A 15,379-nucleotide genomic window follows, 5' to 3' on the forward strand; every position below is an offset into this window, starting at 1 on the left:
ATAACTTTTACCTTGAGGTTTTTCCTATTCATCCGTATTTAATAGTGAACATCTACCGTATAAGGTCAGTGATTCTCAATCTCATTTTACCTAATGATCAATGTGACCTTGAACTTCTGATCTTAAAATCAATGGGGATCATCAACTAACCACGACCAACTCGCATACGAGGTAGGAAGTACCTTGGTAGAAGCGTTTTTGAGTGGAAACCATTTTTCTTCGACTTAAGTTCACCGCCAAAATATCGTTTTTCAAATGAATATCACCTTGACCCTGACATTTGCTCTTTTGATCTCAAAATCAATAGGGTCTTCTGTTTGTCATAATCAGACTGCATTGCACGGATAATAATCCTTTGAACAAACGTTATATAGTTTTTGAGCTGAAAGGAAGTGTGACGTATGGACAGACGGAAAACATGTCCCTCATCTTATGACATAAGATTTTAAGGTGAATATCTAAAACGAATTATCAATACTTTTCTATTGAAAGCAATATTTAATGAATTCCTTAAGCCATGTCATTGTAAACTTTCCAAGTGTAAACTGTGGTATGAATTGCATTCTTCTGTTATAATTAATTAGTCTACAAACAGTTTTGAGTGAATGATTCATAATCGATGTCGACTTCAGTGACCATCGGGGGCAACATCGATTGTCTTTTCGCTTCTTGTGCATTTTACTGCAATGTCCGGATTGCCAATCACAAGCATCGTGGATTGTGTTGTATTAAGCGGAGTTAGTCTAAAGTGATGGTTGTATGTCATTGGAAATAGTGTGCAACTTTACATTTCCCATTGATTCACTTTGAACACCAATCGTCCATATCAGACGAAAGTGACAAGGCCTAAACATTACAAGAACTATTTACAATGTGCAAATTGCAAATCACAAAACGTTCAAATGCCGTTTTGCATGTAAAAACAATGTTGCATGCTGTGTTAAAACTGTGTTTGCATGCGTTGGAAACATTAACTACACGCTTATCAAATTCGGTGGGTTTAAAGTTAATGGGTATCAAAGTAGTATAAGGAAATATTAGGAAAGACTAGCGAGAGTTCTAAGAAACTGGCTTTTTCTTCTTTAGCTCTAATGGTATGTTTCCCTTTCATACATTACGTAACTACTTTCTCATCATGTGTGTTTTATAAGTAAATAACAGTAATTTGCCCATTTAAGAAACAAATGCCTATAAAAAGTACGTCTTCATTTTTTTCGATACTGTTTCAAGAGTACATTTCATGCATGCTAATAAGTTAAATCAGCGATTTGTACCCTTCTGGGTAAATTCTGTATTTGTACAAGAACATAAATTCAAACAGCGATCTGAACATTTAATTTAATTTTGAATATGCACGGTAAATAAATACATAGTACATGTATACATACTAATTAATAAATGCATGTAAATCAATAGTTTGCGATCGTTAGTACCGACTAAAATATAAACTATGGCAAAATCCTTTAAAATCTTAAGCTTCGCTGATTAAATATTTTCACATCTACTTCGTTAACATTAAAAAAAACGTGGATTAAAACTCTTGAAAGGCAAGACTTAGAAAAAGTATATTCACATTATTTACTAGAAATACTGATTTGCAAAACTCAGTGTATTATCATAAATAATTTAGTGACCATTAATCCCTAGCTTCACGCTATAAAGGTAAGTGGTTATTAAATATTTGGCTTATGAGCTTGTCCATGGAGTTGCTATTGCAGCATTTATTTTGCAATAAAATTTGTTGGGTTTGTGATCATCATGGCCTAAATTCTCATCTGAATGTCCCATTTAGTGATAAGGTACATACTTATTTTATTGAGTGAGTGGTAAATGGCTCTGGTACAAATGCATACAGCACTAACGGTACTTTAAACTAAAAATAAAGATGTTTTCTCGAAAAGGATTCTGATTTTTCAAATAATTTTTACTTCTGTAAAATATTCCAGTATCGTTTTATTCTACCAAAAAATTATAGTAATAACACTTCAAAGTTGATAAACGTAGAATGAAATCGACTGACGTAACCGGTTAAGTCCCAATATCACTTGTCTCTCTTCGTTTTGTATGCATTTTACTGCAATGTCAAGATTGCCAATTACAAGTATCGTATACTTTGTTGCAGTTAGTAGAGCTATTCTGTCTGAAATGATGGCTTTTTAGGATGATTATGTACAATAACCGATAAAGAAATCACCTAAGCAATAATGACAAAATCGTGCGACTTTAAGCCTCTCATTGCTTCACTTGAAAACCAGTCATCGTCATCATCAGAGAAAATAACTCTGTTGGATCTACAAAGATTTTCATCACGTGCTTCAACTACGCTGGATCCTACACGTGGCTAGAAATATTTAAGAGAGTGTGCATTTGTGGATCATTAAAAGATTTAAAAAGTGTTTTGCAGATACAGCAATGTTGTATACTGTGTGTGCGTGCATGTGATAGACGTGTCAACAGCAGGCTAATCCAATACGGGGTATTTAAAGTAAATGGTTATCATCACAGTTACATTATAACATAATTAATAGAAACGACTTTTTGGAGTTCTAAAATACTCGAAATTGGCTTCTTTTCCACCTGTTCTAATGGTATGTTTTTCTTTTATATCTTTGTTTAGCTTTAACTTAAAGCACTAGCTATTGGTCACAATTAGACTAGCATGGCATACAAAGCTATGCCATACAAAATGTATTGTAAATGTATTGATTGTAGTTTGGACATTTAGAAAAGAAATATTAAACGTATGATGTTTTTTCTTTCTTTTTGGGTTATCGTTTTTCTATTTCATATAAAACTTGCTTTAATCTTGCAAATATTTTGCTAGTCAAATAAATAAAACCCGATATCGGTTGAGCAACTTTGAGTAGAAAAATAAGGCAGGGTCTTTTAATCAACAAGTTTTCATATTCTGCGTGATAATCTATAATTACCTTATCCCCTAAGTTAATCACCAAGATTTATTCATGATTTTTCGGTGTCCTCTCAAAGTTACATAAACTTTTCAATCTTATGAAAATAAAGTTGTCTTTTATTTTGCACTTTTTAAATCCGCATACCACCATACATCTCTTTTGGTAACCACGGCTTATTATTTGTTAAAGATGTCATGTCAAAAAGTTGATCAGACAAATGCAGTACTTAAGTCTGTATGTATGTTGTCTACAACTTAAATGGACAACAATCTCAATATATATGTCAGTTTACGATACCAGCAATCTTCTCAATAGTTTTAAACTGGTACTGATATGAAATTTTAATTCAAACTCTGTCATTGTGAGCTTTTCACGAGTGTTGTTTAGACAACAGTAAATAATGATTTTATTCTAAATAACTGACGTCTTTATTTCAAGTTTGCTTTAACAAAATGGTAAGTTAAAGATGGGGAAATTATTCTATTATCTTAATCTAGTATTTTAGTGTCCTGAACAGCCTTTGATTTTGAAACAATTTTAAATACAAAATACGCCAGTAGTCTTTGGCTGGAGTAAATTCAAGAGGTGATATACATATATTAACTCCGTATGGCCATTATTTAAATGTTCAATATTTTCATCCACTATTTTGTGAATAATATCTATTATAATGCCATTTGTGTTATCTATGTGTGTAGGTTATGTGTGTAATATCAGTGTGTAGGTTAGTTGCGTAATATCAGTGTGTAGGTTGTGTGTATAATATCAGTGTGTAGTTTGTGTGTGTAACATCAGTGTGTAGGTTATGTGTGTAACATCAGTGTGTAGGTTAGGTGCGTAATATCGGTGTGTAGGTAGTGTGTATAATATTAGTGTGTAGTCTGTGTGTGTAACATCAGTGTGTAGGTAGTGTGTATAATATTAGTGTGTAGGTTGTGTGTGTAATATCAGTGTGTAGGTTGTGTGTGTAACATCAGTGTGTAAGTTGTGTGTGTAACATCAGTGTGTAGGTAGTGTGTATAATATTAGTGTGTAGGTTGTGTGTGTAACATCAGTGTGTAAGTTGTGTGTGTAACATCAGTATGTAGGTTGTGTGTGTGTTATCAGTGTGTATGTTGTGTGTGTAATATCAGTGTGTAGATAGTGTATGTGATATCAGTGTGTAGGTTGTGTGTGTAATATCAGTGTGTAGGTTGTGTGTATGTGATATCAGTGTGTAGGTTGTGTGTGTAATATCAGTGTGTAGGTTGTGTGTGTAATATCAGTGTGTAGGTTGTGTGTGTGTGTTATATCAGTTTGTAGGTTGTGTGTGAAATATCAGTGTGTAGATAGTGTATGTGATATCAGTGTGTAGGTTGTGTGTGTAATATCAGTGTGTAGGTTGTGTGTGTAATATCAGTGTGTAGGTTGTGTGTGTGTAATATCAGTGTGTATGTTGTGTGTGTGTGATATCAGTGTGAAGGTTGTGTGTGTAATATCAATGTGTAGGTTGTGTGTGTAATATCAGTGTGTAGGTTGGGTGTGTAATTACAAAGGTTAGGCAGCTTGTGTTATCCATATGTGCTAGTTGTGTGTGTGTAATATCAGTGCCTAGTTTGTATGTGTAACATCAGTGTGTAGGTTGTGTGTGTAATATCAGGGTGTAGGTTGTGTGTGTAATATCAGTGTGTAGGCTGTGTGTATAATATCAGTGTGTAGGTTGTGTATGTAATATATGTGTGTAGTTTTTGTGTTAAATATTAGTGTCTAGGTTATGTATTTAATATCAGTGTGTAGGTTAGGTGCGTAATATCAGTGTGTAGGTTAGGTGCGTAATATCAGTGTGTAGGTTGTGTGTATAATATCAGTGTGTAGGTTGTGTGTGTAATATCAGTGTGTAGCTTAGGTGTGTAATATCAGTGTGTAGGTTATGTGTGTAATATCAGTGTGTATGTTGGGTGTGTGATATCAGTGTGTAGGTTGAGTGTGTGATATCAGTGCAGAGGCTGTGTGTGTGATATCAGTGTGTAAGATATGTGTGTATCATCAGTGTGTAGGTTGTGTGTATAATATCAGTGTGTAGGTTGTGTGTGTAACATCAGTGTGTAGGTTAGGTGCGTAATATCAGTTTGTAGGTTGTTTTGTAATATCAGTGTGTATGTTAGGTGCGTAATATCAGTGTGTAGGTTGTGTGTGTAATATCAGTGTGTGTGTGTGTGTGTGCGTGTGTGCGTGTGTGCGTGTTTGCGTGTGTGCGTGCGTGCGTGCGTGCGTGCGTGCGTGCGTGTGTGTGATATCAGTGTGTAGGTTGTGTGTGTAATATCAGTGTGTAGGTTGTGTGTGTAATATCAGTGTGTGTGTGTGTGTGTGTGTGCGTGTGTGCGTGTGTGCGTGTTTGCGTGCGTGCGTGCGTGCGTGCGTGCGTGCGTGCGTGCGTGCGTGCGTGCGTGCGTGCGTGCGTGTGTGTGATATCAGTGTGTAGGTTGTGTGTGTAATACCAGTGTGTAGGTTGTGTGTGTAATATCAGTGTGAAGGTTGTGTGTGTAATATCAGGGTGTAGGTTATGTGTGTAATATCAGTGTGAAGGTTGTGTGTGTAATATCAGGGTGTAGGTTGTGTGTGTGATATCAGTGTGAAGGTTGTGTGTGTAATATCAGGGTGTAGGTTATGTGTGTAATATCAGTGTTTAGGTTGTGTGTGTAATATCAGTGTTTAGGTTGTGTGTGTAATATCAGTGTGTAGGTTGCGTGTATAACATGTGTGTGTAGGTTGTGTGTTTGATATCAGTGTGTAGGTTGTGTGTGTAATATCAGGGTGTAGGTTGTGTGTGTAATATCAGTGTGTAGGTTGCGTGTATAACATGTGTGTGTAGGTTGTGTGTTTGACATCAGTGTGTAGGTTGTGTGTGTAACATCAGTATGTAGGTTGTGTGTGAAATCTGTTTTGTATGTGTGTCGTTGGTTTGTCCGATTGAAATTGTGTAATTTGTCTAGTGTGTCTTTCAATAAAAACATGGCATTTACAGGGTCAAGCACACATCCAGTTCTATCCAATACTTAAAGCATGCATTGATCATCATCCGTAAATTAATGTTTTGTCCTAAAAGCGGGGTTTGACACACATGTTTTTCGCCGGATTTTGTTTTATATTTTTTCTATGAAAATGTGGGAAATGGCAGTTTGACTTAAATTCCGTCGCCCACAGCCACCACAACCCCCTGAATGAAAATATTGCAAAATTTAAATGATGGCCATGCCGAGTAAATGAAGCATTTGTTCTTATACAGAGAATATGAATTGTAGTATGATATTAAATAGTTTTGTAATAAGAAAATTCCCATGTGCCAAATCGTCATATCTGATTGAAATGACGTTGTCAATGATTATGTAAATTAAGCTTGGCGTCAACTCACAAGTGACCAATAATTAGAATATTCTTGCATTTACAACCGGAATACTCTTAATTTGATAAATGACCACATTAACACGGTGCTGTAATATATTACTTTGTATCTATCACGGGGTTTCAACACGTATGTCTCTTTTCATTGGTCAAGATAGAAAATACGTAATGAAAAAATAAAGATTGTTCGATAAAAGGTTAAAGCAGTCAACCTGATTTAAAATTGATTATAATGTATTGCAGGGTGTTTGTTTAACAAATAAATCAGAACATTCATACATAAATGTTCTATTCCTACAAACAAGGGCTAAAGAGCATGAGGATTTCTTTTTTAAAACGAAAAACTTTAAGAATCATTTCAACGCATAGTTCAATGGTATTCTGTAACGGCAGTTTTGCATTACTGATTAAGCATGTTACCAAATCCTTACAAAGTGCTTGCATAATTACTAAAACAATCCTGCTAATGTTATTTTTTAAAACCTTTCCGGGTTAGTGGCGAGCTATTTACGTATTTTATTTGATTGTTAACTGAAATAAATCATAAATCAGTTTTCCTGAAAATTTTAAATTGTTTTAAATATATGCCAGTATACGTTTCATCCCCACTTTACTGTTACGATAAGATATGCAAAATTGGCGTGCGAATGTTTCAAACTTAACGATCAATGAATATTTCTCTTCTAGCATTCTTGACATGCAGGCAACATGTCGACTCATATTGACGGTATCTTAATATCATTGTAGCGTTACATGTCGCAGTTCATCATCATGCGGACAGTACGACGAATACCTGACGGAATATCCAAGTTGTTGTGGAGTTACATGTCACATTCCATCGTATTCCTTCCGAGAATCGTATGAAAAATTGTGGAGGAAGATACTTTCTATTGTGTTAATAATAGTTCAGGGCATGGTCAAACAATAATGAATTGATTATCTGAAAGCTGATATAAGCTATTATTTTGGACAAGTCAATGTGTTTACTAGCAACTGGTATGATTTAAAAAGCTCTTTTTTATTTTTTTTGTGTGCATTTCGAAGCACTTACACATGCCTTTAATACCAATCCATGAAACACTATCGATAGAACGTAAGTACAAATGGTGTTCACCGTTAAGTCTACAACTAGAGTGAGAGTTCTATGTACTGCAGACCTAAGGTGTTTCATGCGCATTGTTATTTAGTTCTTTCTGATTTGTTTATTTAATTGATTACTAATGCTTGTTCCAATCATAAATATAAAGAAACCTTCTTAAAATTCGCATTATAAAAAAGGTAACAATTGCAAAAGGAAAACGGGATAATATATGGTAAGTTGATTTGGAATTTAGTATCAACATTAAATTTTTTATTGATTTAAAACCTAGAGCGCCCCCGATTCTAAATCCTGGATATGAATATAAAACGAATCAATTATAAATAAATGCAGCAAATGTTACGTCCATGTTTATAATAGATCTAATATCCTATAATCTTAATACTTTTTGCATTTATATAAACATGAACTTAAGGTCGAGCATGGAGCAATGAAAGGTCAAGTGTTTAGGCTTAATAACCCAAATCATGAAAAACGCAATTAACACGACATTTTCACACAAACCCATCGAAATTAAATCCGAATACTTTATGTAAATAAACATGACTACGAGGGCCGTCCCACTAAATCGTAGATTTTGTTGATACAAATGAATACGACGTCACATTAGAAAAATATGTTGCATATAATTTAATCAAAAGCAGTGAATTCAACATTGATATGGATCTTCTGTGTTGTTTATACATTGTGTGTTTCTCTTTCAATGACGAGTAGGCCTTAGACTGGTGTCTTTTAACGAAGTCATTTTATAAATGTTTTCTTCCAGATTGTCCCAGTAGTTTCCAATTGTATCATTATGAATTTATAAATTAAATACTCGAACACCAGTCTTACCATTAAGTCAAGTCATCGGTTTGATCATTTGAACCCATCTTTGCTTAGCGACAGTTCCTAAATAAGGTAATGATTTTGTACTATCTCTGTTGTAATCAAAATCCTGAAATTAATTGATGCTAATAATAATCCATTAACATAGCCTATAAGGCTTGAATTAGCTCGTAATAATACTTCAGATTCACGGCTACTGAGTTATGAAGCAGAAAATTAGGGAGAATACCAAGCTAGAAAATATAAAAGATCAAAGAAAAATACGTAGAATTGGCTCATGAACAGGACCCGTCCACATAGATTTCTAACATTTTATTGATTGTTCCATTATCAATATACCCCACGTAAAATGTATATCGTAGTTCAATAGTATTCATTAGTATACAGACACATTACCATTTGATACATCAATGTTAATTATTTTAAAATGTTATAGGAACGGAATCCTGAATAATTCCCAGTAGGAAATAACATAAAATTAAAATGTTTCACCAGATCTTAATTCTCCTTACAAAATGTCATGGTAATTGTTGGCACTCATTTGCAAATATAATATTGCAAACAACGTTCTGATAAAGCTATATAATTTTGAATAAAATGTAACTGATTTAATTATTAGCAGTGTGGAATGATGAACTTTAAAGCCAATAAAGGCTTTTAAATGACATGTGCACCGTTTAAAAGAAGAGGAAATATGTATGTCCTCTGCTAAAAGGCGGTGAATGTATGTGCACTGCCTAAAGGAAGAAAAAGGCTGTATGTGCAATGCTTAAAGGAAAAGGGAGGATGTATGTCCACTGCTTAAAGGAAGATTGAGGATTGGTGTCCACTGCTTAAAGGAAGAGAGAGGATGTATGTCCACTGCTTAAAGGATAAGGTAGAGGTAACACGTGGTTGACAGATAGTTTCAGAGAGGGTTCTGTTTTTATTCTGTTTGCTCATATGCCTTTTATTTCAAAGGTTAATAGCATGTTCACTTTTATTGTTTTGCATAACTATTTGCGTTTTAAAATCTTTTCACGAGGATTGTTTTCTGCTTTATTGAACAATTTATTATCTTGCAAGTCAAAATTATAGAGATGCTGCTTTTTAATGCTTCTTTCTATCTCTAATTGAGATTGTGGCATTTATTTACTGGTTGTTTGACATATGATTTCCATTTAACTGCAAAAAACTAGAGACATTGCACATGCATTAACAAGCCTGAAATATGTCTATCAGTAGCCAACTGTTGAATGTTTCTAACAAGAAATGACAGCCATTGCTACAATATTTAACTAGAAACTCGATTGTTATCTGAAAACCTGACTTGTTTATAATTTCAAATTGGTTTTTCGCGGAACAAAGCACTTTACTTTATTACTTGTTTATTTTCCATGGAATTCAATCGTTGAACAAATTAGAATCAATTGTATTTAAACAGAAGTTTTTAAGACTCATTACCTTGGATAATATGGATTACTTTTGTGGTGCTGGCTCAAAAAAGGTTAGTTGAATTTAAGTGTTTTTATATGATAACATAAACAAGTAAACACTAAATACGGTCTGCGCAAAAGTACCTCAGTTATTCGCTATTGTTACCATCCGATGTCCGTTGTTATGTGGAGTCGCCATGTCATATAGGACCTACATTGCCATATTCTTTTTTAAAACGAATAGCTTACAAAAAAGATTTTTCTACCCCTATATGCCAATTTACACAATCATTTTTTAAGTGACACAAGCTGTTTGCGTAACAAGTTGCTGTGTTTCACAGGGTAATATCTATGTATTTGGCGCCAATTTCCCGAAGAGTTTCAAGATTATCTATCATAATTCGCTGTGGCAATTAATTTGTTTTGTTGCTGAAGACAGTTTTACTCCTTATTTATTTCCCGAATGTCGTATACATTATTAATCAATTCAGTAAATCTTGCTAAATTTCCCTAGAATGCCATTAAAACTACTTCAGACCTTATTGTAAAAATGTAGTTGTTTGAATGGGAATTAAGCTCAATGAAGATAGTTGCTAAAATTGGCATTATCAATTTGATGGATCGTTAGAGTTAGATTGAAACGTCGAAACATAAAACGTCTTAATCTTGATTGTAAAGTGCAATGTAAAGATCAAATTGTGATAATATGAAGTTGAGTTATGTTCTGGTGTGCTGTGTATTTGCTATGAGGATTTTACAAGGCAAAAGTCTAATTATATAGATCACATTTGATCATATCACGAGAGGAACATATGTGATTAAAATTAGTCATCTTTCATTGCGAAATATATTTACTGTAATTGATGCAAAGGCTTTATAAACAAAAGCTCCATGGGTTGCCAGTGTTGTATGTTCATTGTGTGACTCTTATTCAGTGACCCTTTGGCTTCATCATTGTGCCGTTAAAATGGTATTTATTAATTGCATGTCTACTTGGCTTGTCAATATTGTATTATCTCATTCGAGTGTGGATATTTAGGGAAAAATAGGTGTTTTTTTACTGAAACTGTCTTTTAAGTTGTTTAAGAAAATCACTAAATCTACCGAATCAATGATCTATTTATTATCATATCTTAATTTGGGATGTTTAGTGAATGTTTTGAACCAGAGCATTTAACCGAAGCGCATTCGTTACGGATGATTAATCATTAGCATTCTCACACTGAGATAAAATGAAGCCATTTCAAGTAAGTTCATGTATACACATCGAACGTAAGCGTATTAAACAGGATAATGTATAACAAAGCGAGTAGGCAATTAGACCGTTGAAAGCGGAAGTAAGAAATGAATAAATACCGAGGACATGGAATGTCCACATACATCATAACATGTATATGACAGTAATATGGCACGTTGGAAGTATTTTTTTTATACATCCCTGTTGAAAATTGAATGTTAGACCAAGGTCATCAGTGCATGGTTGTTACGGAAGCATTTATCTAGTGTTATTGCTAAAAAATACCCACTGGCATTTTCCCGTTAATGTTCTTGATAACTGAATTACTACTCCTCTTTGCAATTTGCTATACTCCAAAGGGAAGGCACATGACATATTGACGCAAGTTGTCAAGTTTTATAAAATATATTTAAATTTGCTATGCAAGAAATAATATTTGAATGCTGTGACCATTATGACACTATTCACAAGAAAATCCCACTCTCGATAATACTGATATTTCAAGTGGTTTGTATGCGATATGCACATCAACTTGACATAAATGAATAAAGGAATGTTTGTCATTTCCCTGGGTACTTCTCACCAGGTAAAAGGAACAGTAACCATATTAGAGGTCGAGGTAACCCAATTGCACGTCTTACGGCAATGTTAATTGATGAGTGGCCAATTCAAGTGACAATCAAGGTAAAGCTTAAGTGTTGCCTCAAAGACGAAACGCTGGTTTATCATTCTTTAAACAATGTAAGAAATCACACTGAAGCGGTATTGTAAAACAACGATTATAAAAGTTTTATTGAAAGTAATTATGGAAGCTTAAAATAAAGAAACATTTTATCACTGTGTCTTTAAAATGGAAACAATGTTTGCCACTGGGCTTGTCCCTGTTGCTTCCATTGTTTTATTATTGGACTATTTGCAGTATGGCCATCATAAAATCAATGCGTTACAATCTTTAAAACTCATAAAACAGGGGGTTAATGAGATAAAAAAAAACATGACAAACAAAGGGCTGTTTGAAATCTAAATTGCACTCTAATTATTGTCTTTTATAGTTTTTCCACATTACATAATTTATAATTTCTTTTTTTGTTTTGGGTAGCATTTTTGTGTGTCTATATCACGGGTGCGAAACAGTGGCACTGCATTCCGAGATTTCTCAAAAAAACCCTCATAATTGTGGTATTATATAAAATAACGAGTCATACTTACGTTTCATGATGATGTCCATTCTTTTGCTCTTGTTCGAAAACGTCATTGGCTTTTTATATACAGCTCCTAAAAGAGTTGGAGCCACTGTTTCTCACACGTGTATATTATTGCAAAAATACAAAAAAGTTAAGATAATCATATGCTTCTATTTAATAATTCATAGTAAGATATAACTAAGCACCCTTCTACCTGAACATTTAATTGTGCTTTCCGTCGACAAATTCTAGTTTGATTGTTGATGATTGTTTATGAAGTTATTGATACGATGTTACAATACAGTATCGTGTTGGCTTTCGGCGGGAAGCGCGAAGCACGGAGGAAGGCGACTGGCCAACAACGATCTCATATGTACCCAGACCGGAAGTAGAACCCGAGACACACAACCAAATTTGAAACACTATTTTAAGATAATAGTTTTCGCAAATTGTCAAACAGAGACCTAACACAACACAGACTATTCACAGCATCAACCTGAGTTTTTTCAGATTAAAGTATGGAAAATAAAGCACCAAAACTGATCTAGTGAAATACACTTTCTGTGTGAATTAAATTTATCGTTTAGAGAGTAAGTAAATACCACCCCAGTATTTTTTTGCGTCTACAGTTTACTTAACAAAATAAATAACAAAGTAAATAGTTGTGTTTAAATAAAGGGCAATTTTCTTCTTCATCACTGGCCGATTTAGTACACGTTGTAATTAGCTCAATGTAATGACAAATTATTTCAATGAGTTCATTCATATCATTTTTCAATCTGCAATATAATTATCCATTGATCATTTATATTGGTAAATGAAACCCGATTGAAGGAATTGGCACTGAACATTCCATTCAAGTCTTGATTTACATTTTAATTGAAAAACAAATAGTTTTAAAATGGTATATTGACACTTCTGCGGTATCAACTATCGGCATAAATTTCATCATTAATGATATGGCCAAGTTATATTTGTAAACATTATAAGCTAAGATAGCGTCGGAATAAAGTACGAAATATTCATTGAAACATGAACATTGATTCAAAAGCAAATACAATAACTGTTTTATAAGGTTCAGTTTTGATGTACCTCTGACTTTTGATTTGTTGCAGTGTAGGCGCGTGAATGGAACTTTAATCCTGACAATGGAGTTTGCATACGTTTCAGGTTTATGCGGGTAAATTTGAACCTCTTAGTGTTCCATTGTATTTCTAAACAACTAAAAGCGTTTATTATTCCAAGGAGCCAATCGATCGTTAAGTGCAAATTTTCTAAGATAATTAAAGGATTATCAATAAGGATAAACGGAACACTTCATTGTATATTGCTGCGTATCGTCAATGTGCTAAATGGTAATTTAAACGAACTGAAAATATAATTGCTTTGTTAGCTTTACGAAAATTAATGGCAATTCAAGCATGGTGTATTGTAAGCTCCGCAAACCAAATTAAACTATAGGTAGCAAGATAAAATTGTTCTTTAATAATTGTAATAAAGGTAGTTTTTTATTTTTAAATTTCAGGACATTGTTTAAATATTTTTGATATGAGTAGCCTTTTTTATCGCTCAAAGTTGTATTTGGGCTTTGCAGTTATGTTTGAATTGGCAATTTTGTAACATTGTGAAGCAATGAGATACTACAATAAAATACAATTAAAATCTGAGGTGAATAAGCCAATGATCTCTAATTTTCTCTAACGGATGCATTGACATTATCCATTGGCTTACCCTTTCAGTTCCCTAGGAGCACATTTTGAAACTGTGTAAGATATACACATCTTATGACTTATGATTTAAAACATTGAGAATTGTTCTGAGAAAATTATTAACACGAGGTGTTTGTGTCTGTAGGTCATTGTCTTGTCTTTTTATGACTCTAAACTGGGTTTATTTTTTTAATGTACGCCTACTGTGCTTGTTTCTGTAGTTTTCATTGTATTAATGAGAAACATAGATTAGGAAAGTCAAAATTGCCAAAATCTTAGATCTGCATCAAACTGAGTTAATGTTATATAACATCAATATGGTGTCAACTCTCCAAAGGACAATTATTCGAAAAAAGGTTTTCAGCATTCACATTTCCCCGTCCGTAATTTAATTCATTAATATCTACATCATTACCATAGGCTTTCATACTATTATAAACCGGCGGTAAAAGGGTCATATTGGCCGGGCATTTGCGTTTTACTTTGCAAATGTGCCTTCAGTTTGACGTTTACGATATTTCGAATATGGAAAATGCAAAACTTTAAATAAATTGTTACTACAATATTAAAAATAATCGCCACTGTCATTAGAATAACATTGTAACGACACTGGTAAGGGTATACTATTGATATATCATATATTTGAGCTTAAAATTGTTTTTGGTTATACATATATTATTGAGAATTAGGAACAATTAGTTTGGTTTCAGAACTGAAATGAGTGTTGTTCTATACATAAACAGGCTTGATATAAAAAAGGCGTTATTTAGTGTCAGCTTTAACTTTTATGAAAGAACATTGTACAAAGAATTCATTATAGAGGATGGTCTGAGAATTGGAGAGACAACTGAGTCCTATCAAATTTTGTCTCTTGTATCATTTGAATTGGATTATACTGTGTCATTTCACAAATTCAACTTAGACGAACTATCTTTTAACGACTGTATCGGGCAATGGTTATTGATTTCTATGTCCACTCATTGCATCTATTATATAATAACATCATGCTTCTTGTGTTTAGTTTAAGGAATATACGTAATGACACCTGCAGCGGACAAAACTTACATAAACTCTCAAATTCTCAATCTAAACAAACATTTCATACTGACAACTGGTCTTATATGTTTACTCCACACTTACCATATATTTCCCAAATGACTAATTCTAAAAGCCATCACATTAATTCACTCTGTTATTTTCCCCCTGCAGACAATAAATATCAGTAAGTTCACTGATTGACATGTTTAAATACATTGTTTTTACAGTTAATATTCTCTGGTGTGATACTGTAAAGTTACTGAAAATCACATTTACAATGGCACTAAACTTTGAGAAACTAAGTGTAGGTTTATCCAATACGTTTAGGATTTATTTGTAACTCGATGGTTATGTAATTTAATCATTATGGAAACATTCGTTATGTGCTATGAATTACATTCATTTCCTTTCTGTGTGTATAATTTTAATAATTCGGGTTGTGGAGTAATCAATTCTTAACCCAACAACACAACAATGCCACTGTTCTAACTTATGGGTTTTAGTTATGTGTGTTTGCATCCAAATGTATCTTTCATTTAAATCAACATTCATATTAACCCAATTTTCAAATAGGCT

The 15,379-nt window shown here is 33.5% G+C and overlaps 1 protein-coding gene across 1 annotated transcript in view; it reads left to right on the forward strand.

Moving 5' to 3' along the window:
* Window positions 1-13,396: 13,396 nt before the first annotated feature.
* Window positions 13,397-15,379, forward strand: part of LOC128206240 (neo-calmodulin-like) — a 54,051-nt gene continuing 52,068 nt past the window's right edge. The window contains exon 1 of the mRNA XM_052908579.1: window positions 13,397-13,411. Within this exon, the coding sequence (XP_052764539.1) occupies window positions 13,409-13,411 (3 nt within the window). The 5' untranslated portion in view covers window positions 13,397-13,408. The remainder of the gene's footprint in view (window positions 13,412-15,379) is intronic.

This window comes from Mya arenaria, chromosome 10, assembly GCF_026914265.1.
Source record: "Mya arenaria isolate MELC-2E11 chromosome 10, ASM2691426v1".
NCBI lineage: Eukaryota > Metazoa > Mollusca > Bivalvia > Myida > Myidae > Mya > Mya arenaria.